At 42.5% G+C, this 24,992-nt stretch overlaps 1 protein-coding gene, 2 long non-coding RNA genes and 12 other non-coding genes across 15 annotated transcripts; 12 read left to right on the top strand and 3 right to left on the bottom strand.

Moving 5' to 3' along the window:
* Positions 1 to 142: 142 nt before the first annotated feature.
* Positions 143 to 216, top strand: trnan-guu (transfer RNA asparagine (anticodon GUU)). Its single transcript has one exon. It is a non-coding gene; the product is annotated as a tRNA-Asn (tRNA).
* Positions 217 to 1,937: 1,721 nt separating this feature from the next.
* Positions 1,938 to 2,011, top strand: trnan-guu (transfer RNA asparagine (anticodon GUU)). Its single transcript has one exon. It is a non-coding gene; the product is annotated as a tRNA-Asn (tRNA).
* Positions 2,012 to 3,732: 1,721 nt separating this feature from the next.
* On the top strand, positions 3,733 to 3,806 carry trnan-guu (transfer RNA asparagine (anticodon GUU)). Its single transcript has one exon. It is a non-coding gene; the product is annotated as a tRNA-Asn (tRNA).
* A 1,442-nt stretch (positions 3,807 to 5,248) lies between these two features.
* On the bottom strand, positions 5,249 to 5,320 carry trnad-guc (transfer RNA aspartic acid (anticodon GUC)). Its single transcript has one exon. It is a non-coding gene; the product is annotated as a tRNA-Asp (tRNA).
* Positions 5,321 to 5,527: 207 nt separating this feature from the next.
* Positions 5,528 to 5,601, top strand: trnan-guu (transfer RNA asparagine (anticodon GUU)). The gene has a single exon. It is a non-coding gene; the product is annotated as a tRNA-Asn (tRNA).
* Positions 5,602 to 7,205: 1,604 nt separating this feature from the next.
* On the top strand, positions 7,206 to 9,163 carry LOC144995539 (uncharacterized). The gene is made up of 5 exons (XR_013659102.1): positions 7,206 to 7,339; positions 7,775 to 8,471; positions 8,543 to 8,626; positions 8,712 to 8,777; positions 8,967 to 9,163. It is a non-coding gene; the product is annotated as an uncharacterized LOC144995539 (long non-coding RNA).
* Positions 9,164 to 9,325: 162 nt separating this feature from the next.
* Positions 9,326 to 13,996, top strand: LOC144995538 (uncharacterized). Its single transcript, XM_078955269.1, has 6 exons — positions 9,326 to 9,547; positions 9,623 to 9,712; positions 9,817 to 10,951; positions 11,099 to 12,176; positions 12,269 to 12,332; positions 12,437 to 13,996. The coding sequence occupies exons 1-6, from the start codon at positions 9,460 to 9,462 to the stop codon at positions 13,504 to 13,506; spliced, it is 3,525 nt and encodes a 1,174-aa protein (XP_078811395.1). The 5' UTR covers positions 9,326 to 9,459; the 3' UTR covers positions 13,507 to 13,996.
* A 511-nt stretch (positions 13,997 to 14,507) lies between these two features.
* trnan-guu (transfer RNA asparagine (anticodon GUU)) lies at positions 14,508 to 14,581 on the top strand. Its single transcript has one exon. It is a non-coding gene; the product is annotated as a tRNA-Asn (tRNA).
* A 1,442-nt stretch (positions 14,582 to 16,023) lies between these two features.
* On the bottom strand, positions 16,024 to 16,095 carry trnad-guc (transfer RNA aspartic acid (anticodon GUC)). The gene has a single exon. It is a non-coding gene; the product is annotated as a tRNA-Asp (tRNA).
* A 207-nt stretch (positions 16,096 to 16,302) lies between these two features.
* trnan-guu (transfer RNA asparagine (anticodon GUU)) lies at positions 16,303 to 16,376 on the top strand. Its single transcript has one exon. It is a non-coding gene; the product is annotated as a tRNA-Asn (tRNA).
* A 1,721-nt stretch (positions 16,377 to 18,097) lies between these two features.
* Positions 18,098 to 18,171, top strand: trnan-guu (transfer RNA asparagine (anticodon GUU)). The gene has a single exon. It is a non-coding gene; the product is annotated as a tRNA-Asn (tRNA).
* A 1,721-nt stretch (positions 18,172 to 19,892) lies between these two features.
* On the top strand, positions 19,893 to 19,966 carry trnan-guu (transfer RNA asparagine (anticodon GUU)). Its single transcript has one exon. It is a non-coding gene; the product is annotated as a tRNA-Asn (tRNA).
* A 1,442-nt stretch (positions 19,967 to 21,408) lies between these two features.
* On the bottom strand, positions 21,409 to 21,480 carry trnad-guc (transfer RNA aspartic acid (anticodon GUC)). Its single transcript has one exon. It is a non-coding gene; the product is annotated as a tRNA-Asp (tRNA).
* Positions 21,481 to 21,687: 207 nt separating this feature from the next.
* Positions 21,688 to 21,761, top strand: trnan-guu (transfer RNA asparagine (anticodon GUU)). The gene has a single exon. It is a non-coding gene; the product is annotated as a tRNA-Asn (tRNA).
* A 1,419-nt stretch (positions 21,762 to 23,180) lies between these two features.
* LOC144995500 (uncharacterized) lies at positions 23,181 to 24,798 on the top strand. Its single transcript, XR_013659051.1, has 3 exons — positions 23,181 to 23,499; positions 23,942 to 24,597; positions 24,669 to 24,798. It is a non-coding gene; the product is annotated as an uncharacterized LOC144995500 (long non-coding RNA).
* The last annotated feature ends 194 nt before the right edge of the window (positions 24,799 to 24,992 follow it).

Below are 24,992 nucleotides of genomic sequence, written 5' to 3' on the forward strand. Positions count from 1 at the left end.
CCTCAATGGATGAAGTGGCATGAAAAACCAATTCAAATGCAATCTCTCACAAACAGACTTTTTAGTCCATTTCAAATAAGAAATGACATGTCATCATTTACCAACAAGCACTATAATCAGAATGGTATTTTCCACACATGTTGTCTCTGTGGCGCAATAGGCTAGCGCGTTCGGCTGTTAACCAAAAGGTTGGTGGTTCAAGCCCACCCAGAGGCGTTGATTACTCCTGTCCTTCCTTCAATGCTAGTCTCATGTTTACTTCTATCTGGTTAGCTAATTTACTCAGTACTTTCATCCCTCAGCTCATGTAACTTTCTTAACTTCATATTCAAATCCAAATATTTCCCCAGACTCATGAAAATGCAAGAGTGGACACAAAGAGTGGGTGGGACAAGTGCTTTGGAACTTCAAAAGTACACAAAGCACAGGCCTCTTCTGTGCTGCTGCAACACACAGCCTGTTAATTTGGATGGACGCTCAAGCTTTCCCTAGGGCTGTAGGCTGAAGAACGTCCTGGCGCTGCCAACAGACATAGTTCCACTACATTGCAACTACTGAGTATCTTGGTTACTCCACAAGCAAAACACCTCAGTAGACGCCCTGCTTGACAATTCAGTTCAAAAAGAAAGGGCCTTTTTCTCAATTCAATCTTTGCCTTCTGAGCAAGCAAGCACTTGTTAGTTTCACACTTTCCAAAGCTGGTCCTGGAAGATGTCAGGATGGACGAGGAGTCCGACGCACTGCGCTATAGTTGCAGTCTCGTACTGGCACCTGTTTGAATGCAACTTCTGACATTCAGCCAGCAGTCATGCTTATGCTCAGCTGTCCTCAACAATGTAACAGTGCATTATATTTACTGTCAAGCAACATCACCAACAAACTTGGTTGATGTCAAGTCATTCAGACAAAACGGACCTGTTTCTCTTTGGAGACTGTTGTCGGATGTGCTGGAAATGACGGAAAGACTGATCAATCCTTTCTGATTGCCTTTATCAGAAAACTCTTTCTGAGGTTCTGTGTGGTTTGTTTTGTATTTGTTTATAAGAACTTCAATTATATGGAATTTTCAGTTTTAAAGTGAATGGAAAAGGACAAGATGGGATTTCCTGGCGGTGAGAATTGATCTCATCACCAAGGAAACAACTTCTTAGGTCTTTGTCAGACAAGTTACAAATTGTATTTGTCCTTATTCCGGGAGGATTAAGGGCTACCTGGCTGTCATTGGATGCTGTTGAAAGAGGTGTCAAGTCATTGCATTAGAACAATCGGTCTGACGACTTAGCTGTAATGCACAGTGGGCATCTTGTTGAACTTACCAAAACCTAACCTTAATTGTGAGAAAACAATGTCATGTCCTTCTTTGAAAGCTGTCTTTGAAAAGAAGCAGAAATGTGACAAGTGCCATATAGGACAGAAGCACTAAAGCTTTAGATGTGGACAAATGTTGTGAAACAGACAGTGCATTTAGAATAAATATTTGAGTCACAAAGAATTGTGGGGTTCATGAATTACCTGTTGATTCTTGCAAAGAAGGCGGCCATTTTTGTGACACCACAGTGAGTGTGTAGGAGTTGATAGAGGTTTCACCAGCAAATAAGGGTTGGTGCAAGATAATGTGTTTTCTAGGAGCCAGTTGAAGGCTGAACTAGAAAAGGGCTCTCCCCGTCAGAGAATCGAACCCTGGTCTTCCGTGTGACAGGCGGAGATACTGTCCACTATACTAACGAGGAACTGACACACTTGAACAAACATGTCGAAGATGGGTCACAGACGAGCTGGGATGCACACTTTGTTTCCTCAATGGATGAAGTGGCATGAAAAACCAATTCAAATGCAATCTCTCACAAACAGACTTTTTAGTCCATTTCAAATAAGAAATGACATGTCATCATTTACCAACAAGCACTATAATCAGAATGGTATTTTCCACACATGTTGTCTCTGTGGCGCAATAGGCTAGCGCGTTCGGCTGTTAACCAAAAGGTTGGTGGTTCAAGCCCACCCAGAGGCGTTGATTACTCCTGTCCTTCCTTCATTGCTAGTCTCATGTTTACTTCTATCTGGTTAGCTAATTTACTCAGTACTTTCATCCCTCAGCTCATGTAACTTTCTTAACTTCATATTCAAATCCAAATATTTCCCCAGACTCATGAAAATGCAAGAGTGGACACAAAGAGTGGGTGGGACAAGTGCTTTGGAACTTCAAAAGTACACAAAGCACAGGCCTCTTCTGTGCTGCTGCAACACACAGCCTGTTAATTTGGATGGACGCTCAAGCTTTCCCTAGGGCTGTAGGCTGAAGAACGTCCTGGCGCTGCCAACAGACATAGTTCCACTACATTGCAACTACTGAGTATCTTGGTTACTCCACAAGCAAAACACCTCAGTAGACGCCCTGCTTGACAATTCAGTTCAAAAAGAAAGGGCCTTTTTCTCAATTCAATCTTTGCCTTCTGAGCAAGCAAGCACTTGTTAGTTTCACACTTTCCAAAGCTGGTCCTGGAAGATGTCAGGATGGACGAGGAGTCCGACGCACTGCGCTATAGTTGCAGTCTCGTACTGGCACCTGTTTGAATGCAACTTCTGACATTCAGCCAGCAGTCATGCTTATGCTCAGCTGTCCTCAACAATGTAACAGTGCATTATATTTACTGTCAAGCAACATCACCAACAAACTTGGTTGATGTCAAGTCATTCAGACAAAACGGACCTGTTTCTCTTTGGAGACTGTTGTCGGATGTGCTGGAAATGACGGAAAGACTGATCAATCCTTTCTGATTGCCTTTATCAGAAAACTCTTTCTGAGGTTCTGTGTGGTTTGTTTTGTATTTGTTTATAAGAACTTCAATTATATGGAATTTTCAGTTTTAAAGTGAATGGAAAAGGACAAGATGGGATTTCCTGGCGGTGAGAATTGATCTCATCACCAAGGAAACAACTTCTTAGGTCTTTGTCAGACAAGTTACAAATTGTATTTGTCCTTATTCCGGGAGGATTAAGGGCTACCTGGCTGTCATTGGATGCTATTGAAAGAGGTGTCAAGTCATTGCATTAGAACAATCGGTCTGACGACTTAGCTGTAATGCACAGTGGGCATCTTGTTGAACTTACCAAAACCTAACCTTAATTGTGAGAAAACAATGTCATGTCCTTCTTTGAAAGCTGTCTTTGAAAAGAAGCAGAAATGTGACAAGTGCCATATAGGACAGAAGCACTAAAGCTTTAGATGTGGACAAATGTTGTGAAACAGACAGTGCATTTAGAATAAATATTTGAGTCACAAAGAATTGTGGGGTTCATGAATTACCTGTTGATTCTTGCAAAGAAGGCGGCCATTTTTGTGACACCACAGTGAGTGTGTAGGAGTTGATAGAGGTTTCACCAGCAAATAAGGGTTGGTGCAAGATAATGTGTTTTCTAGGAGCCAGTTGAAGGCTGAACTAGAAAAGGGCTCTCCCCGTCAGAGAATCGAACCCTGGTCTTCCGTGTGACAGGCGGAGATACTGTCCACTATACTAACGAGGAACTGACACACTTGAACAAACATGTCGAACATGGGTCACAGACGAGCTGGGATGCACACTTTGTTTCCTCAATGGATGAAGTGGCATGAAAAACCAATTCAAATGCAATCTCTCACAAACAGACTTTTTAGTCCATTTCAAATAAGAAATGACATGTCATCATTTACCAACAAGCACTATAATCAGAATGGTATTTTCCACACATGTTGTCTCTGTGGCGCAATAGGCTAGCGCGTTCGGCTGTTAACCAAAAGGTTGGTGGTTCAAGCCCACCCAGAGGCGTTGATTACTCCTGTCCTTCCTTCATTGCTAGTCTCATGTTTACTTCTATCTGGTTAGCTAATTTACTCAGTACTTTCATCCCTCAGCTCATGTAACTTTCTTAACTTCATATTCAAATCCAAATATTTCCCCAGACTCATGAAAATGCAAGAGTGGACACAAAGAGTGGGTGGGACAAGTGCTTTGGAGCTTCAAAAGTACACAAAGCACAGGCCTCTTCTGTGCTGCTGCAACACACAGCCTGTTAATTTGGATGGACGCTCAAGCTTTCCCTAGGGCTGTAGGCTGAATAACGTCCTGGCTCTGCCAACAGACATAGTTCCACTACATTGCAACTACTGAGTATCTTGGTTACTCCACAAGCAAAACACCTCAGTAGACGCCCTGCTTGACAATTCAGTTCAAAAAGAAAGGGCCTTTTTCTCAATTCAATCTTTGCCTTCTGAGCAAGCAAGCACTTGTTGGTTTCACACTTTCCAAAGCTGGTCCTGGAAGATGTCAGGATGGACGAGTAGTCCGACGCACTGCGCTATAGTTGCAGTCTCGTACTGGCACGTGTTTGAATGCAACTTCTGACATTCAGCCAGCAGTCATGCTTATGCTCAGCTGTCCTCAACAATGTAACAGTGCATTATAATTACTGTCAAGCAACATCACCAACAAACTTGGTTGATGTCAAGTCATTCAGACAAAACGGACCTGTTTCTCTTTGGAGACTGTTGTCGGATGTGCTGGAAATGACGGAAAGACTGATCAATCCTTTCTGATTGCCTTTATCAGAAAACTCTTTCTGAGGTTCTGTGTGGTTTGTTTTGTATTTGTTTATAAGAACTTCAATTATATGGAATTTTCAGTTTTAAAGTAAATGTAAAAGGACAAGATGGGATTTCCTGGCGGTGAGAATTGATCTCATCACCAAGGAAACAACTTCTTAGGTCTTTGTCAGACAAGTTACAAATTGTATTTGTCCATATTCCGGGAGGATAAAGGGCTACCTGGCTGTCATTGGATGCTATTGAAAGAGGTGTCAAGTCATTGCATTAGAACAATCGGTCTGACGACTTAGCTGTAATGCACAGTGGGCATCTTGTTGAACTTACCAAAACCTAACCTTAATTGTGAGAAAACAATGTCATGTCCTTCTTTGAAAGCTGTCTTTGAAAAGAAGCAGAAATGTGACAAGTGCCATATAGGACAGAAGCACTAAAGCTTTAGATGTGGACAAATGTTGTGAAACAGACAGTGCATTTAGAATAAATATTTGAGTCACAAAGAATTGTGGGGTTCATGAATTACCTGTTGATTCTTGCAAAGAAGGCGGCCATTTTTGTGACACCACAGTGAGTGTGTAGGAGTTGATAGAGGTTTCACCAGCAAATAGGGGTTGGTGCAAGATAATGTGTTTTCTAGGAGCCAGTTGAAGGCTGAACTAGAAAAGGGTTCTCCCCGTCAGGGAATCGAACCCTGGTCTTCCGCGTGACAGGCGGAGATACTGTCCACTAGACTAACGAGGAACTGACACACTTGAACAAACATGTCGAAGATGGCTCACAGACGAGCTGGGATGCACACTTTGTTTCCTCAATGGATGAAGTGGCATGAAAAACCAATTCAAATGCAATCTCTCACAAACAGACTTTTTAGTCCATTTCAAATAAGAAATGACATGTCATCATTTACCAACAAGCACTATAATCAGAATGGTATTTTCCACACATGTTGTCTCTGTGGCGCAATAGGCTAGCGCGTTCGGCTGTTAACCGAAAGGTTGGTGGTTCAAGCCCACCCAGAGGCGTTGGTTACTCCTGTCCTTCCTTCAATCCTAGTCTCATGTTTACTTCTATCTGGTTAGCTAATTTACTCAGTACTTTGATCCCTCAGCTCATGTAACTTCCTTAACTTCATATTCAAATCCAAATATTTCCCCAGACTCATGAAAATGCAAGAGTGGACACAAAGAGTGGGTGGGACAAGTGCTTTGGAGCTTCTAAAGTACACAAAGCACAGGCCTCTTCTGTGCTGCTGCAACACACAGCCTGTTAATTTGGATGGACGCTCAAGCTTTCCCTAGGGCTGTAGGCTGAAGAACGTCCTGGCGCTGCCAACAGACATAGTTCCACTACATTGCAACTACTGAGTATCTTGGTTACTCCACAAGCAAAACACCTCAGTAGACGCCCTGCTTGACAATTCAGTTCAAAAAGAAAGGGCCTTTTTCTCAATTCAATCTTTGCCTTCTGAGCAAGCAAGCACTTGTTAGTTTCACACTTTCCAAAGCTGGTCCTGGAAGATGTCAGGATGGACGAGGAGTCCGACGCACTGCGCTATAGTTGCAGTCTCGTACTGGCACCTGTTTGAATGCAACTTCTGACATTCAGCCAGCAGTCATGCTTATGCTCAGCTGTCCTCAACAATGTAACAGTGCATTATATTTACTGTCAAACAACATCACCAACAAACTCTGTTGATGTCAAGTCATTCAGACAAAACGGACCTGTTTCTCTTTGGAGACTGTTGTCGGATGTGCTGGAAATGACGGAAAGACTGATCAATCCTTTCTGATTGCCTTTATCAGGAAACTCTTTCTGAGGTTCTGTGTGGTTTGTTTTGTATTTGTTTATAAGAACTTCAATTATATGGAATTTTCAGTTTTAAAGTGAATGGAAAAGGACAAGATGGGATTTCCTGGCGGTGAGAATTGATCTCATCACCAAGGAAACAACTTCTTAGGTCTTTGTCAGACAAGTTACAAATTGTATTTGTCCTTATTCCGGGAGGATTAAGGGCTACCTGGCTGTCATTGGATGCTATTGAAAGAGGTGTCAAGTCATTGCATTAGAACAATCGGTCTGACGACTTAGCTGTAATGCACAGTGGGCATCTTGTTGAACTTACCAAAACCTAACCTTAATTGTGAGAAAACAATGTCATGTCCTTCTTTGAAAGCTGTCTTTGAAAAGAAGCAGAAATGTGACAAGTGCCATATAGGACAGAAGCACTAAAGCTTTAGATGTGGACAAATGTTGTGAAACAGACAGTGCATTTAGAATAAATATTTGAGTCACAAAGAATTGTGGGGTTCATGAATTACCTGTTGATTCTTGCAAAGAAGGCGGCCATTTTTGTGACACCACAGTGAGTGTGTAGGAGTTGATAGAGGTTTCACCAGCAAATAGGGGTTGGTGCAAGATAATGTGTTTTCTAGGAGCCAGTTGAAGGCTGAACTAGAAAAGGACTCTCCCCGTCAGGGAATCGAACCCTGGTCTCCCGCGCGGGAGCCGAAAATGGTTAAGCTTAACTCTCTTAACTTTTCTCATTCATTCTCTATGGTAGTTCTTAACACTACGGATGTAATATACTTTTTCACCACTAGCGAGATTTTGGGGGCGCTGTTTCCACATCGTCTTAGTAGTAAGGTTTTCACAGGAAGAGCCTTTAGGAAGACAAAACAACAATAATCCTGCGGCCAGATTTGATCCGATCGCTGTTAAAACACAAGAGCACAACAAGTTAAAGTCAAGTTAAAGTCTGATGTAAGTAAAAAGTTAAAAAAAAAACTGTTCCTAGTTTGAAGACATTTCTCTTCCCGTTATTTTTTGTTGAGCATGAAAGGTCTGAAACTCCAGCGGTGAGGATACGGCTACTCGTAAGAGATGAAAAACCTCTTCAAACTTAGTCATGATAGTTTGTGTGTGTTTTCAAAAGCTTTTGAATTTTACCAAAGGTAGATAACTTTAATAATATCTATATGTGCATTTACACACACACACACACACACATATATATATATATATATATATATATATATATATATATATATATATATATATATATATATATATATATATATATATATATATATATATATATATATTTGTATGTTGTTGTTTTTTTTTAACTATTTTTGAGTTACAGTAGACCTGGGCTACTTCACCCACTAACGACAATAAATGTATCTTTGGTTATAGATCTCCAGAATGAAGAGGAAATTAATTTTTCCTGGAAAAATCTGCGTGAGCTTCAGACGAGGCCCAACTGGGTTTCTCAGGCAGGACCCTTCAGATGAAGCCAAGAGGATCAAAAAAAATCCTGAGCTCCAGGACAAGTCTGCTCCCCAGAGAGAGGAAAAAGTGAAGGAAAACGCCCTGTCAAAAGTCTTCATTAGGGGTGGAGATACATCTGACAGGCAGGAGGTGTTGGGGGAGTATGTTCTTCAATTTGGCAAATACAAGGGGAAGTCCTTTCGGTGGCTGCTAGAAAATGATATTGGCTACACCATTTATTTAATTAACAAGGTTGAGGAAGAGGAGAGAGCTGGACTCTTTAATGCCGAGGGACCAAAGAAGGAGAGTCTCTTTTCATTTCTGGATTATACCCGACACTTTCACGAAATCAGAGATCTGAGAAACTGTTTAGCTGAAAGATCAGTGGAGCCACCTTCAAGTAGTGAGGACAACCAGCTGGTTGGATTTGGTGTGCATTCTAAGAAGACCTGGAAGGATGTCTGGGAGAAAAGAGAAGATGGATATGCATCATTTATCCTCAGGAAACAGTGTGTTTCAGGCAGCAAAATGTTCCTGCTCCAGCAGTACCTGAAGAAGAAAGAGGCTCAGACTCAGAGCTCTTCAGAACCTGCTCTTACTAAACCTTCTTCTAGTCCTCCAGGTCTGTGGCAGACTAGACGTTAATGCTGATGTTAGGAAAGATGGTAGAAATGATGTTTCCCATCTTTTCAGTATCTTCGTTAGAGATGGAAGATGATGAAGAGTTGGAGAGAATGATGCTTTCTGTCTCTCCATCCAAACTCCTCCCTTTACAAGGTAAAACTAAATCACACACAAGTACACACTGAGTGTTAATTACTACTTCTAATTCAAACCTGTTTTCTTATTTTTTTTACTAAAGAGCAGAGACATTTAGTGAAGAAGATGACAGGCCCAACATGTTTAGAAACAATCCCAACCCAACCAAGTGAGCAGCACCAACGTGCACACATCATGCATCACGTGTTATGTTTCTGTATGTGGAGTAGTAGTACTGGTAGTTGAAAAACTGATATTAGACTACATGTTAGTCTTAGATCAGTCCTTTCTTTACACTCAGCACTTTTAAATGTGTCTGTTCAAAAAGAAGAATATTCATTGGTTTATTTTCTTTCAGGTTCACTGAGTAAAGGTCTAGATGCTGCTGCTGCCACTGCCACCGCCGCCGCTGGTACCTGATGGTTCTGTCGTAAACCAGGATCACCTTTTCCTTTCCTCTGTTTGCTGGTTGGCCACGTTCAGGCCTGTTCTAATGCAGGTGTTTTGTTTGACTGCTTTTATGATGCTGAAGGTATTCATTGTTCGTCGTCGAGGGTAAGTACAGACTTATGTTATTTGCATGGGTTTGGTTATAGGTTTGGTATGAAAATGATTGAAGGAAACCAGTCTTAAAAAGCAGAATTACAACAAAAGTACATGTCTTAACACGTCAGAGTAAAGTGGTTACACATGGATTATTACATCATAATGGAACCTTTCCTGGTCAATCAAAAGATAAAAAGATGAAACTAATAGTTAATTTATTGATTTTCATACCACACCTGTTCTATTGAGCATGTTTTCTTGCATGGTTTTGAGTGTTTTGCACAGTTACTACCAAAGAACTGTCAATGATTTGGCCATTACTGATGGATATTTCTGTTGATCTGAATCCAGACCAGCCTGAGAGGTCCAGCTGTCCTGCTGCCACACATGCAGGTGAGTGTTGAGGATCATTTGTCAGCTTTACTCTGCTGCAGCTTCCTGTCTGTTTCTGACTGTCTTTTTCACCAGTTACTTCAGCTCCAGTGAAGACTCCTCTGCCAGTACCACCAGAGTTGCTCGCTTTGGAACTGCCTCAACGTGTCCAGGATAAAACCTACAGTCAGTGCATTAACTTTGACAAAAATGCAAAGTACTGTATTCATTTGGACTTTGAGATAATATTTTATTCAACAACAACTCAAGGTATTTTTTTATTTTTGCAGCAGTCGTTGGAAGACCCTCAGCTCAGTCTGCAGCTCCTTCTCCTGCTCACTTTCAGCCAACGCCTGCTGCTTCACCACTTCCATCTTATGACCAGGATGTTAGCAGCTGGAACTGCTCTCCCCAGCAGAGGATCTGGATGAAAACAGAGATGGAAGCCTTAGGACTGTGGCCTGGGTCTCCACCTGTAAGACATGCCATGAATATGATCTCCTTGTGGCGTAACCCACCTCAGCCGGAACTCATTGACTCAATTTATGAGCTACCATCCCCAAAGTACTTTCACCTCCATCCTTTTTTTATCTGGAAACCAGACCATGCAATAATGGAAAGAGTGCGTAACAACTACCCCCTCCCGTGTCTGCATGGCTGCCCAAAACCCCTCGTGGTCTCCTCTGGAACAGGTCGGCCCCGTGTCATAATTGGCACAAGTGGTCAGTACTACATACTTGCTTCTCGGCTGACCTGTAAAGTCTGCAAGAAGCACTGGTTTGCAGACAAACCTTCATGGATGGACATGCTGCCTCGTCGTTTTCAGGAGATTTTTCCAGCCTTCCTGACCCACAAAAAGGCAGTATGCAAGACTGTGATGGATGAGCTGCGGCGTACAGCAAAGTCTCCAGGTGATATGGCCAATCAGCTAAATGAAGCTCTTCACCTAAGATACGAGCGTGCACACGTGGCTTATCTGGGGACAGTGAAGAATGTTCTGGATGGAGAGAGCGGACTATATGGCCAGCAGACAATCACGGGGGCAATGAGGAAAACATCCACACCAGATCCTTTTGGTGGGTATACAGACATAGATGGCTGGTGTGGGGTAACAGTGACTTCACACTACCTGGTGGACTGCCTCATTCAGGAGTACCATAGGGAGGAGGGCACGCTCAATCTGCTCCTTCAAGGCACTTTTGGTGAGGTCTTGAGGGCTGACCACACCCGAAAGGTGGCACGGAAGGTTGTCCTGGCATCAGGCACAATGTCATCTTATGCAGTTATGAATGAAAACTGGATGATTTTGTCCTGGGTGATGCTGCAGTCAGAAAGCGACAAGTCTCTGGAGCCAATGTACGACGGGCTGTCCCGGCGTTACATTTCTGCAGCGCTGCCAAAAGCAAAGTACCAGTGGGTTGACAGGTGAGACAAAACTTTGTTCATTTTACTTCTAATTTAATGGTTTCAACAGTAAAAACGTGAAAAACATAAGTAAATATTGTTTTAAAAACAATCCCTTTATTTGCACAATAAACAATTAAAAGGTGCTTTACCTGTGTGCATGGACAGGGATTGCTGCTCTCCATTCAGGATCCCAAACTCCCAGCCTCAGGAGCATCTTCTCTGGGATTCCTGGAAGACCACAGAGGCTATAGTGGGTGAAGCAACATCTGGAGACTTCACCAATAGATGTGCATCCCGTACCAAATACAACAGAGAAATAAGCATCAAGCTGGACTTGTTTCACTGCATGCGGCGGTTCACCAGGGAGTGCATCTCAGAGCATCATCCACTTCACAGCTCCTTCTGCAAGTTCCTTTCGGCAGCTTTTTGTGTGGTGGACCAAACCGATCTTCAGAGGCTGAAGGAGGCCTACACCTTCTGTGGGATCCAGCCAGCTAACCCCACAAAGCAGCACATCAGGGAGCACTGCCGCACCAAGATCCCAGAACCCAGAGAGCTGCTGGTGCGGGTGGAGAGTGTTCTGAAGAGGTTCTTTTTGGAATCGGATCCAGATGGCATACCACTGTTTAAGGCAACAATGCTGAAAGTGTGGAGGATTCAGCGCGTTCACATCCTCAGGGGCTGTCTGAGCGACCCGGAGGTGGGAGACGGGATCCTCTACAGACACGGTGGCACGTTACAGCTGAACCACATCAAGGGGGAAGCGGCAGCGGTACCGATCTGGATCCCGGTGCGAGGAACATCCCAGCAGGAGGGATTTCATTTCCACCAGTCCAAATGGGTGACAGGAAATCAGGTCTCGACAGAACTTTTCCAGGCCCAAGGCATGACTGGAGTAGCTCGGTGGAACTTCCAGCGCCTTGTGAGCCTGAAGCAACCTGGTCTGAAGCTTCCTTCAGTTTTTAATCCAGCTCTGATTGTACAGCTGAACAAACTGTCAAAGGAAGTGACAGGACAAGCTAAGTACCCTGCCTTAGTCTTGTCACAGGCCGACACTGGGGAAAGGTTTGGACTGCAGTATGTGGAGCCTGGCTGCCGTCCGGTTCCTCTTCACTGGGACAAACACAAGTCTCAGAGAGACCCGGTTGTTGAGGAAGAAGAGCGTTTGTCTCCAGAACCACCTCCTTCCAATGAAACAGTCATCGACCTGCCTGAAGAACATGGAGAAGAACACTCTGCTCATGTAAGTTTGTTGTAACAAACATCCTCACTCTATTACAATAAAACTGCAGCTACATAACAAGTTTAAACTAACTGAATGGTCCAATGTTTCAGGATAATGTCTTAGGTGTGGTTGCTGATGACTCACTAGCAATGACCCAAGCCCCTGAAGTGAAAGGTAATTTAGTTCAAATTTTCAGCCTTTTTTAATTTATTTGTGCATTGCATTCAAGGAAAGAGAAGTGAGAAGGGTTAACTTTTCTCTTTTTTCCTCTCCATCAGATGTCTCAACGACACCACCACCACTGCCTTTTGCTGCCTCTCCACGCGCAGCTCGCACTGGTCCTATCAAAGCAGGGGGTCTGCTTTTTGTCCTGGACCATTCTCGTTGGACAAATCCAATGAGAGATGCCATTGATGTCCTTCTGGCAAAGCACCATGGACAAAAGGACTTTCTGAGCAAGGTAGACGCAGAGTATGCCGCCCTTGTTCAAACTGCCTCCAGGAATCCCAACAGCCTCCTCCACCCCACCACTAAACAGCACATCTCCCGCTACGTGAAGCACATGGCGAAGATGATTAACAGAAGTTCGTCTATGAACACTAGTCCCGAAAAACTTTTGGAAACCCAGCAGCTGTGGCATAAACTCACTGAAGGCAGTGAAACTGTCACTGTGCCAGTTGTGACTCTCCCTCCTGCTCCAGTGAACCCCCCCAGCTCTAAACCAGATGAAGCTCCTTTAACGAAGACTGACGTTGAAAAAATGGTGAAGGAGATTGTAGGTCTGCAGCAACAACAGCAGAAACCTGAAAAAAAAATGACAAGGAACTGTCTTGCTTGTGGGCAGCCAAAGTCTCGTTACCTTGGTGATGGATCTTCTGTTCATTTCTTTTATCAGTCTGGGGATGTGAGATACTTCTACTGCTCCAAAAAAGTACTCCAGATCTATGCAGCAGAAGGCCTTACAAACCCCAGGATGCCATTTGCAGACTTTGCTGCCACGCCATTTTTTGAGAGAGAGTTAAAGGCTGCAAAGCAGAGGTCTGCACAATGCAGAAAGGTTTTGGAGGACCGACAGAAAAGAAAGGCAAGGGAGCAGCATCCCAGTGGGCGTCTGTGCAGGTTCTGCCACAAACCACTGAAACAAGGTCCAGAGAGTCCACACATACACACCGGGTTCCCTGGTGTTGTGGGGAAGTATGTTTACTGTCCTGCCAGAGTCTTGTCCCTCCACCGGGCAAATGGGATGACTCAAGAAATGACCTGGGAGGAGTTCTCTCAGTCTCCTTTTTATGAGGCTGAAAAGATGAGGTGGGCTGCTGGCCGGCAAGCAGAAGAGGGAAAGAGATAGCTTTTATGTCTGTTCTATTTGTTATCAAAAGATGTTGCTGTTTTGACCACTTTTGTCTCATTTTACCTCAGCTTGTCATATTGGATGAGAAATAAGTGTAAAACGTCAAAATCTCTGCTAAACCTGTCTATATGTTTGCCTGTATTAAGTTCTCTTCTGATAACACACTGATTATGATAGAACTCGTGGTGTTATCTATCAATGTGAAAATATTTGTAATTTAGTTTGTGAAATCTATTTTGTGAATACAATTTTCTTACATATTTATTATTAGTGTTTAGTTTTGATAGAAAAAGCAAACATATTTACTACTTCCTCAATTCATTTTACACCTTTAAAATACTTGTATTAAAGTTTTGCCTGTTTAAACCCTTCTGCCCTTCAATTGTAAATCCATGGTTGAACATTTTGGTACATTTTGTGTTAAATACTGTGTTTTATTTATTTTCATGTTGATTTCTTAATAAAACATAGTTGAAATTGAAATGAGCAACAGATCATGACTGTTATTTGGAACAAGGAGAGACAGAAGTAGAAAACAATAATTATGAAATGTCATATTCAGTTTAACAAAAACATTTATTATACCACAACTTCTGACTGACATCACTCTAACCGGGGTTCGAACTCGGGACCAAAGGATTTCATCAGCTTGGACAGCGCTACACAAGCCACAGTTTGATTGGCTGACTATGCTGCAGTAGCTGCAATTTGATTGGCTGTTCCGTGTTACAGGTATATACGGCTGGCCCCCGCGTGACAGGCGGAGATACTGTCCACTAGACTAACGAGGAACTGACACACTTGAACAAACATGTCGAACATGGGTCACAGACGAGCTGGGATGCACACTTTGTTTCCTCAATGGATGAAGTGGCATGAAAAACCAATTCAAATGCAATCTCTCACAAACAGACTTTTTAGTCCATTTCAAATAAGAAATGACATGTCATCATTTACCAACAAGCACTATAATCAGAATGGTATTTTCCACACATGTTGTCTCTGTGGCGCAATAGGCTAGCGCGTTCGGCTGTTAACCGAAAGGTTGGTGGTTCAAGCCCACCCAGAGGCGTTGGTTACTCCTGTCCTTCCTTCAATCCTAGTCTCATGTTTACTTCTATCTGGTTAGCTAATTTACTCAGTACTTTCATCCCTCAGCTCATGTAACTTTCTTAACTTCATATTCAAATCCAAATATTTCCCCAGACTCATGAAAATGCAAGAGTGGACACAAAGAGTGGGTGGGACAAGTGCTTTGGAGCTTCAAAAGTACACAAAGCACAGGCCTCTTCTGTGCTGCTGCAACACACAGCCTGTTAATTTGGGTGGACGCTCAAGCTTTCCCTAGGGCTGTAGGCTGAATAACGTCCTGGCTCTGCCAACAGACATAGTTCCACTACATTGCAACTACTGAGTATCTTGGTTACTCCACAAGCAAAACACCTCAGTAGACGCCCTGCTTGACAATTCAGTTCAAAAAGAAAGGGCCTTTTTCTCAATTCAATCTTTGCCTTCTGAGCAAGCAAGCATTTGCTGGTTTCACACTTTCCAAAGCTGGTCCTGGAAGATGTCAGGATGGACGAGTAGTCCGACGCACTGCGCTATAGTTGCAGTCTCGTACTGGCACGTGTTTGAATGCAACTTCTGACATTCAGCCAGCAGTCATGCTTATGCTCAGCTGTCCTCAACAATGTAACAGTGCATTATAATTACTGTCAAGCAACATCACCAACAAACTTGGTTGATGTCAAGTCATTCAGACAAAACGGACCTGTTTCTCTTTGGAGACTGTTGTCGGATGTGCTGGAAATGACGGAAAGACTGATCAATCCTTTCTGATTGCCTTTATCAGAAAACTCTTTCTGAGGTTCTGTGTGGTTTGTTTTGTATTTGTTTATAAGAACTTCAATTATATGGAATTTTCAGTTTTAAAGTGAATGGAAAAGGACAAGATGGGATTTCCTGGCGGTGAGAATTGATCTCATCACCAAGGAAACAACTTCTTAGGTCTTTGTCAGACAAGTTACAAATTGTATTTGTCCTTATTCCGGGAGGATTAAGGGCTACCTGGCTGTCATTGGATGCTATTGAAAGAGGTGTCAAGTCATTGCATTAGAACAATCGGTCTGACGACTTAGCTGTAATGCACAGTGGGCATCTTGTTGAACTTACCAAAACCTAACCTTAATTGTGAGAAAACAATGTCATGTCCTTCTTTGAAAGCTGTCTTTGAAAAGAAGCAGAAATGTGACAAGTGCCATATAGGACAGAAGCACTAAAGCTTTAGATGTGGACAAATGTTGTGAAACAGACAGTGCATTTAGAATAAATATTTGAGTCACAAAGAATTGTGGGGTTCATGAATTACCTGTGGATTCTTGCAAAGAAGGCGGCCATTTTTGTGACACCACAGTGAGTGTGTAGGAGTTGATAGAGGTTTCACCAGCAAATAGGGGTTGGTGCAAGATAATGTGTTTTCTAGGAGCCAGTTGAAGGCTGAACTAGAAAAGGGCTCTCCCCGTCAGGGAATCGAACCCTGGTCTTCCGCGTGACAGGCGGAGATACTGTCCACTATACTAACGAGGAACTGACACACTTGAACAAACATGTCGAAGATGGGTCACAGACGAGCTGGGATGCACACTTTGTTTCCTCAATGGATGAAGTGGCATGAAAAACCAATTCAAATGCAATCTCTCACAAACAGACTTTTTAGTCCATTTCAAATAAGAAATGACATGTCGTCATTTACCAACAAGCACTATAATCAGAATGGTATTTTCCACACATGTTGTCTCTGTGGCGCAATAGGCTAGCGCGTTCGGCTGTTAACCGAAAGGTTGGTGGTTCAAGCCCACCCAGAGGCGTTGATTACTCCTGTTCTTCCTTCAATGCTAGTCTCATGTTTACTTCTATCTGGTTAGCTAATTTACTCAGTACTTTCATCCCTCAGCTCATGTAACTTTCTTAACTTCATATTCAAATCCAAATATTTCCCCAGACTCATGAAAATGCAAGAGTGGACACAAAGAGTGGGTGGGACAAGTGCTTTGGAACTTCAAAAGTACACAAAGCACAGGCCTCTTCTGTGCTGCTGCAACACACAGCCTGTTAATTTGGATGGACGCTCAAGCTTTCCCTAGGGCTGTAGGCTGAATAACGTCCTGGCGCTGCCAACAGACATAGTTCCACTACATTGCAACTACTGAGTATCTTGGTTACTCCACAAGCAAAACACCTCAGTAGACGCCCTGCTTGACAATTCAGTTCAAAAAGAAAGGGCCTTTTTCTCAATTCAATCTTTGCCTTCTGAGCAAGCAAGCACTTGTTAGTTTCACACTTTCCAAAGCTGGTCCTGGAAGATGTCAGGATGGACGAGGAGTCCGACGCACTGCGCTATAGTTGCAGTCTCGTACTGGCACCTGTTTGAATGCAACTTCTGACATTCAGCCAGCAGTCATGCTTATGCTCAGCTGTCCTCAACAATGTAACAGTGCATTATATTTACTGTCAAGCAACATCACCAACAAACTTGGTTGATGTCAAGTCATTCAGACAAAACGGACCTGTTTCTCTTTGGAGACTGTTGTCGGATGTGCTGGAAATGACGGAAAGACTGATCAATCCTTTCTGATTGCCTATATCAGAAAACTCTTTCTGAGGTTCTGTGTGGTTTGTTTTGTATTTGTTTATAAGAACTTCAATTATATGGAATTTTCAGTTTTAAAGTGAATGGAAAAGGACAAGATGGGATTTCCTGGCGGTGAGAATTGATCTCATCACCAAGGAAACAACTTCTTAGGTCTTTGTCAGACAAGTTACAAATTGTATTTGTCCTTATTCCGGGAGGATTAAGGGCTACCTGGCTGTCATTGGATGCTATTGAAAGAGGTGTCAAGTCATTGCATTAGAACAATCGGTCTGACGACTTAGCTGTAATGCACAGTGGGCATCTTGTTGAACTTACCAAAACCTAACCTTAATTGTGAGAAAACAATGTCATGTCCTTCTTTGAAAGCTGTCTTTGAAAAGAAGCAGAAATGTGACAAGTGCCATATAGGACAGAAGCACTAAAGCTTTAGATGTGGACAAATGTTGTGAAACAGACAGTGCATTTAGAATAAATATTTGAGTCACAAAGAATTGTGGGGTTCATGAATTACCTGTTGATTCTTGCAAAGAAGGCGGCCATTTTTGTGACACCACAGTGAGTGTGTAGGAGTTGATAGAGGTTTCACCAGCAAATAGGGGTTGGTGCAAGATAATGTGTTTTCTAGGAGCCAGTTGAAGGCTGAACTAGAAAAGGGTTCTCCCCGTCAGGGAATCGAACCCTGGTCTTCCGCGTGACAGGCGGAGATACTGTCCACTAGACTAACGAGGAACTGACACCCTTGAACAAACATGTCGAAGATGGGTCACAGACGAGCTGGGATGCACACTTTGTTTCCTCAATGGATGAAGTGGCATGAAAAACCAATTCAAATGCAATCTCTCACAAACAGACTTTTTAGTCCATTTCAAATAAGAAATGACATGTCATCATTTACCAACAAGCACTATAATCAGAATGGTATTTTCCACACATGTTGTCTCTGTGGCGCAATAGGCTAGCGCGTTCGGCTGTTAACCGAAAGGTTGGTGGTTCAAGCCCACCCAGAGGCGTTGATTACTCCTGTCCTTCCTTCAATGCTAGTCTCATGTTTACTTCTATCTGGTTAGCTAATTTACTCAGTACTTTCATCCCTCAGCTCATGTAACTTTCTTAACTTCATATTCAAATCCAAATATTTCCCCAGACTCATGAAAATGCAAGAGTGGACACAAAGAGTGGGTGGGACAAGTGCTTTGGAGCTTCAAAAGTACACAAAGCACAGGCCTCTTCTGTGCTGCTGCAACACACAGCCTGTTAATTTGGATGGACGCTCAAGCTTTCCCTAGGGCTGTAGGCTGAATAACGTCCTGGCTCTGCCAACAGACATAGTTCCACTACATTGCAACTACTGAGTATCTTGGTTACTCCACAAGCAAAACACCTCAGTAGACGCCCTGCTTGACAATTCAGTTCAAAAAGAAAGGGCCTTTTTCTCAATTCAATCTTTGCCTTCTGAGCAAGCAAGCACTTGTTGGTTTCACACTTTCCAAAGCTGGTCCTGGAAGATGTCAGGATGGACGAGTAGTCCGACGCACTGCGCTATAGTTGCAGTCTCGTACTGGCACGTGTTTGAATGCAACTTCTGACATTCAGCCAGCAGTCATGCTTATGCTCAGCTGTCCTCAACAATGTAACAGTGCATTATAATTACTGTCAAGCAACATCACCAACAAACTTGGTTGATGTCAAGTCATTCAGACAAAACGGACCTGTTTCTCTTTGGAGACTGTTGTCGGATGTGCTGGAAATGACGGAAAGACTGATCAATCCTTTCTGATTGCCTTTATCAGAAAACTCTTTCTGAGGTTCTGTGTGGTTTGTTTTGTATTTGTTTATAAGAACTTCAATTATATGGAATTTTCAGTTTTAAAGTGAATGGAAAAGGACAAGATGGGATTTCCTGGCGGTGAGAATTGATCTCATCACCAAGGAAACAACTTCTTAGGTCTTTGTCAGACAAGTTACAAATTGTATTTGTCCTTATTCCGGGAGGATTAAGGGCTACCTGGCTGTCATTGGATGCTATTGAAAGAGGTGTCAAGTCATTGCATTAGAACAATCGGTCTGACGACTTAGCTGTAATGCACAGTGGGCATCTTGTTGAACTTACCAAAACCTAACCTTAATTGTGAGAAAACAATGTCATGTCCTTCTTTGAAAGCTGTCTTTGAAAAGAAGCAGAAATGTGACAAGTGCCATATAGGACAGAAGCACTAAAGCTTTAGATGTGGACAAATGTTGTGAAACAGACAGTGCATTTAGAATAAATATTTGAGTCACAAAGAATTGTGGGGTTCATGAATTACCTGTGGATTCTTGCAAAGAAGGCGGCCATTTTTGTGACACCACAGTGAGTGTGTAGGAGTTGATAGAGGTTTCACCAGCAAATAGGGGTTGGTGCAAGATAATGTGTTTTCTAGGAGCCAGTTGAAGGCTGAACTAGAAAAGGGTTCTCCCCGTCAGGGAATCGAACCCTGGTCTTCCGCGTGACAGGCGGAGATACTGTCCACTAGACTAACGAGGAACTGACACCCTTGAACAAACATGTCGAAGATGGGTCACAGACGAGCTGGGATGCACACTTTGTTTCCTCAATGGATGAAGTGGCATGAAAAACCAATTCAAATGCAATCTCTCACAAACAGACTTTTTAGTCCATTTCAAATAAGAAATGACATGTCATCATTTACCAACAAGCACTATAATCAGAATGGTATTTTCCACACATGTTGTCTCTGTGGCGCAATAGGCTAGCGCGTTCGGCTGTTAACCGAAAGGTTGGTGGTTCAAGCCCACCCAGAGGCGTTGGTTACTCCTGTCCTTCCTTCAATCCTAGTCTCATGTTTACTTCTATCTGGTTAGCTAATTTACTCAGTACTTTCATCCCTCAGCTCATGTAACTTTCTTAACTTCATATTCAAATCCAAATATTTCCCCAGACTCATGAAAATGCAAGAGTGGACACAAAGAGTGGGTGGGACAAGTGCTTTGGAGCTTCAAAAGTACACAAAGCACAGGCCTCTTCTGTGCTGCTGCAACACACAGCCTGTTAATTTGGATGGACGCTCAAGCTTTCCCTAGGGCTGTAGGCTGAAGAACGTCCTGGCGCTGCCAACAGACATAGTTCCACTACATTGCAACTACTGAGTATCTTGGTTACTCCACAAGCAAAACACCTCAGTAGACGCCCTGCTTGACAATTCAGTTCAAAAAGAAAGGGCCTTTTTCTCAATTCAATCTTTGCCTTCTGAGCAAGCAAGCACTTGTTGGTTTCACACTTTCCAAAGCTGTTCCTGGAAGATGTCAGGATGGACGAGTAGTCCGACGCACTGCGCTATAGTTGCAGTCTCGTACTGGCACCTGTTTGAATGCAACTTCTGACATTCAGCCAGCAGTCATGCTTATGCTCAGCTGTCCTCAACAATGTAACAGTGCATTATATTTACTGTCAAGCAACATCACCAACAAACTTGGTTGATGTCAAGTCATTCAGACAAAACGGACCTGTTTCTCTTTGGAGACTGTTGTCGGATGTGCTGGAAATGACGGAAAGACTGATCAATCCTTTCTGATTGCCTTTATCAGAAAACTCTTTCTGAGGTTCTGTGTGGTTTGTTTTGTATTTGTTTATAAGAACTTCAATTATATGGAATTTTCAGTTTTAAAGTGAATGGAAAAGGACAAGATGGGATTTCCTGGCGGTGAGAATTGATCTCATCACCAAGGAAACAACTTCTTAGGTCTTTGTCAGACAAGTTACAAATTGTATTTGTCCTTATTCCGGGAGGATTAAGGGCTACCTGGCTGTCATTGGATGCTATTGAAAGAGGTGTCAAGTCATTGCATTAGAACAATCGGTCTGACGACTTAGCTGTAATGCACAGTGGGCATCTTGTTGAACTTACCAAAACCTAACCTTAATTGTGAGAAAACAATGTCATGTCCTTCTTTGAAAGCTGTCTTTGAAAAGAAGCAGAAATGTGACAAGTGCCATATAGGACAGAAGCACTAAAGCTTTAGATGTGGACAAATGTTGTGAAACAGACAGTGCATTTAGAATAAATATTTGAGTCGCAAAGAATTGTGGGGTTCATGAATTACCTGTTGATTCTTGCAAAGAAGGCGGCCATTTTTGTGACACCACAGTGAGTGTGTAGGAGTTGATAGAGGTTTCACCAGCAAATAGGGGTTGGTGCAAGATAATGTGTTTTCTAGGAGCCAGTTGAAGGCTGAACTAGAAAAGGGCTCTCCCCGTCAGGGAATCGAACCCTGGTCTTCCGCGTGACAGGCGGAGATACTGTCCACTATACTAACGAGGAACTGACACACTTGAACAAACATGTCGAAGACGGGTCACAGACGAGCTGGGATGCACACTTTGTTTCCTCAATGGATGAAGTGGCATGAAAAACCAATTCAAATGCAATCGCTCACAAACAGACTTTTTAGTCCATTTCAAATAAGAAATGACATGTCATCATTTACCAACAAGCACTATAATCAGAATGGTATTTTCTACACATGCTGTCTCTGTGGCGCAATAGGCTAGCGCGTTCGGCTGTTAACCGAAAGGTTGGTGGTTCAAGCCCACCCAGAGGCGTTGTTTACTCCTGTCCTTCCTTCAATGCTAGTCTCATGTTTACTTCTATCTGGTTAGCTAATTTACTCAGTACTTTCATCCCTCAGCTCATGTGACTTTCTTAACTTCATATTCAAATCCAAATATTTCCCCAGACTCATGAAAATGCAAGAGTGGACACAAAGAGTGGGTGGGACAAGTGCTTTGGAGCTTCAAAAGTACACAAAGCACAGGCCTCTTCTGTGCTGCTGCAACACACAGCCTGTTAATTTGGATGGACGCTCAAGCTTTCCCTAGGGCTGTAGGCTGAAGAACGTCCTGGCGCTGCCAACAGACATAGTTCCACTACATTGCAACTACTGAGTATCTTGGTTACTCCACAAGCAAAACACCTCAGTAGACGCCCTGCTTGACAATTCATTTCAAAAAGAAAGGGCCTTTTTCTCAATTCAATCTTTGCCTTCTGAGCAAGCAAGCACTTGTTGGTTTCACACTTTCCAAAGCTGTTCCTGGAAGATGTCAGGATGGACGAGTAGTCCGACGCACTGCGCTATAGTTGCAGTCTCGTACTGGCACCTGTTTGAATGCAACTTCTGACATTCAGCCAGCAGTCATGCTTATGCTCAGCTGTCCTCAACAATGTAACAGTGCATTATATTTACTGTCAAGCAACATCACCAACAAACTTGGTTGATGTCAAGTCATTCAGACAAAACGGACCTGTTTCTCTTTGGAGACTGTTGTCGGATGTGCTGGAAATGACGGAAAGACTGATCAATCCTTTCTGATTGCCTTTATCAGAAAACTCTTTCTGAGGTTCTGTGTGGTTTGTTTTGTATTTGTTTATAAGAACTTCAATTACATGGAATTTTCAGTTTTAAAGTGAATGGAAAAGGACAAGATGGGATTTCCTGGCGGTGAGAATTGATCTCATCACCAAGGAAACAACTTCTTAGGTCTTTGTCAGACAAGTTACAAATTGTATTTGTCCTTATTCCGGGAGGATTAAGGGCTACCTGGCTGTCATTGGATGCTATTGAAAGAAGTGTCAAGTCATTGCATTAGAACAATCGGTCTGACGACTTAGCTGTAATGCACAGTGGGCATCTTGATGAACTTACCAAAACCTAACCTTAATTGTGAGAAAACAATGTCATGTCCTTCTTTGAAAGCTGTCTTTGAAAAGAAGCAGAAATGTGACAAGTGCCATATAGGACAGAAGCACTAAAGCTTTAGATGTGGACAAATGTTGTGAAACAGACAGTGCATTTAGAATAAATATTTGAGTCGCAAAGAATTGTGGGGTTCATGAATTACCTGTTGATTCTTGCAAAGAAGGCGGCCATTTTTGTGACACCACAGTGAGTGTGTAGGAGTTGATAGAGGTTTCACCAGCAAATAGGGGTTGGTGCAAGATAATGTGTTTTCTAGGAGCCAGTTGAAGGCTGAACTAGAAAAGGGCTCTCCCCGTCAGGGAATCGAACCCTGGTCTTCCGCGCGGGAGCCGAAAATGGTTAAGCTTAACTCTCTTAACTTTTCTCATTCATTCTCTATGGTAGTTCTTAACACTACGGATGTAATATACTTTTTCACCACTAGCGAGATTTTGGGGGCGCTGTTTCCACATCGTCTTAGTAGTAAGGTTTTCACAGGAAGAGCCTTTAGGAAGACAAAACAACAATAATCCTGCGGCCAGATTTGATCCGATCGCTGTTAAAACACAAGAGCACAACAAGTTAAAGTCAAGTTAAAGTCTGATGTAAGTAAAAAGTTAAAAAAAAACTGTTCCTAGTTTGAAGACATTTCTCTTCCCGTTATTTTTTGTTGAGCATGAAAGGTCTGAAACTCCAGCGGTGAGGATACGGCTACTCGTAAGAGATGAAAAACCTCTTCAAACTTAGTCATGATAGTTTGTGTGTGTTTTCAAAAGCTTTTGAATTTTACCAAAGGTAGATAACTTTAATAATATCTATATGTGCATTTACACACACACACACACACACACATATATATATATATATATATATATATATATATATATATATATATATATATATATATATATATATATATATATATATATATATATATATATATATATATATATTTGTATGTTGTTGTTTTTTTTTTACTATTTTTGAGTTACAGTAGACCTGGGCTACTTCACCCACTAACGACAATAAATGTATCTTTGGTTATAGATCTCCAGAATGAAGAGGAAATTAATTTTTCCTGGAAAAATCTGCGTGAGCTTCAGACGAGGCCCAACTGGGTTTCTCAGGCAGGACCCTTCAGATGAAGCCAAGAGGATCAAAAATAATCCTGAGCTCCAGGACAAGTCTGCTCCCCAGAGAGAGGAAAAAGTGAAGGAAAACGCCCTGTCAAAAGTCTTCATTAGGGGTGGAGATACATCTGACAGGCAGGAGGTGTTGGGGGAGTATGTTCTTCAATTTGGCAAATACAAGGGGAAGTCCTTTCGGTGGCTGCTAGAAAATGATATTGGCTACACCATTTATTTAATTAACAAGGTTGAGGAAGGAGAGTCTCTTTTCATTTCTGGATTATACCCGACACTTTCACGAAATCAGAGATCTGAGAAACTATTTAGCTGAAAGATCAGTGGAGCCACCTTCAAGTAGTGAGGACAACCAGCTGGTTGGATTTGGTGTGCATTCTAAGAAGACCTGGAAGGATGTCTGGGAGAAAAGAGAAGATGGATATGCATCATTTATCCTCAGGAAACAGTGTGTTTCAGGCAGCAAAATGTTCCTGCTCCAGCAGTACCTGAAGAAGAAAGAGGCTCAGACTCAGAGCTCTTCAGAACCTGCTCTTACTAAACCTTCTTCTAGTCCTCCAGGTCTGTGGCAGACTAGACGTTAATGCTGGTGTTAGGAAAGATGGTAGAAATGATGTTTCCCATCTTTTCAGTATCTTCGTTAGAGATGGAAGATGATGAAGAGTTGGAGAGAATGATGCTTTCTGTCTCTCCATCCAAACTCCTCCCTTTACAAGGTAAAACTAAATCACACACAAGTACACACTGAGTGTTAATTACTACTTCTGATTCAAACCTGTTTTCTTATTTTTTTTACTAAAGAGCAGGGACATGTGGTGAAGAAGATGACAGGCCCAACATGTTTAGAAACAATCCCAACCCAACCAAGTGAGCAGCACCAACGTGCACACATCATGCATCACGTGTTGATTATGTTTCTGTATGTGGAGTAGTAGTACTGGTAGTTGAAAAACTGA

This window comes from Oryzias latipes, chromosome 11 (genome assembly GCF_053564925.1).
Source record: "Oryzias latipes strain Hd-rR chromosome 11, Olatipes_Hd-rR_3.1".
NCBI classification, from domain to species: Eukaryota; Metazoa; Chordata; class Actinopteri; order Beloniformes; family Adrianichthyidae; genus Oryzias; species Oryzias latipes.

What these genes read in the sequence shown, in the direction of transcription:
- LOC144995538 (XM_078955269.1), top strand. Translation starts at nt 9,460, where the DNA reads ATGATTTGGCCATTACTGATGGATATTTCTGTTGATCTGAATCCAGAC. An exon ending in GAGAAGAACACTCTGCTCAT is followed by an intron (nt 12,177 to 12,268) that starts GTAAGTTTGTTG and finishes CCAATGTTTCAG; the next exon opens with GATAATGTCTTAGGTGTGGT. An exon ending in CCAAGCCCCTGAAGTGAAAG is followed by an intron (nt 12,333 to 12,436) that starts GTAATTTAGTTC and finishes CCTCTCCATCAG; the next exon opens with ATGTCTCAACGACACCACCA.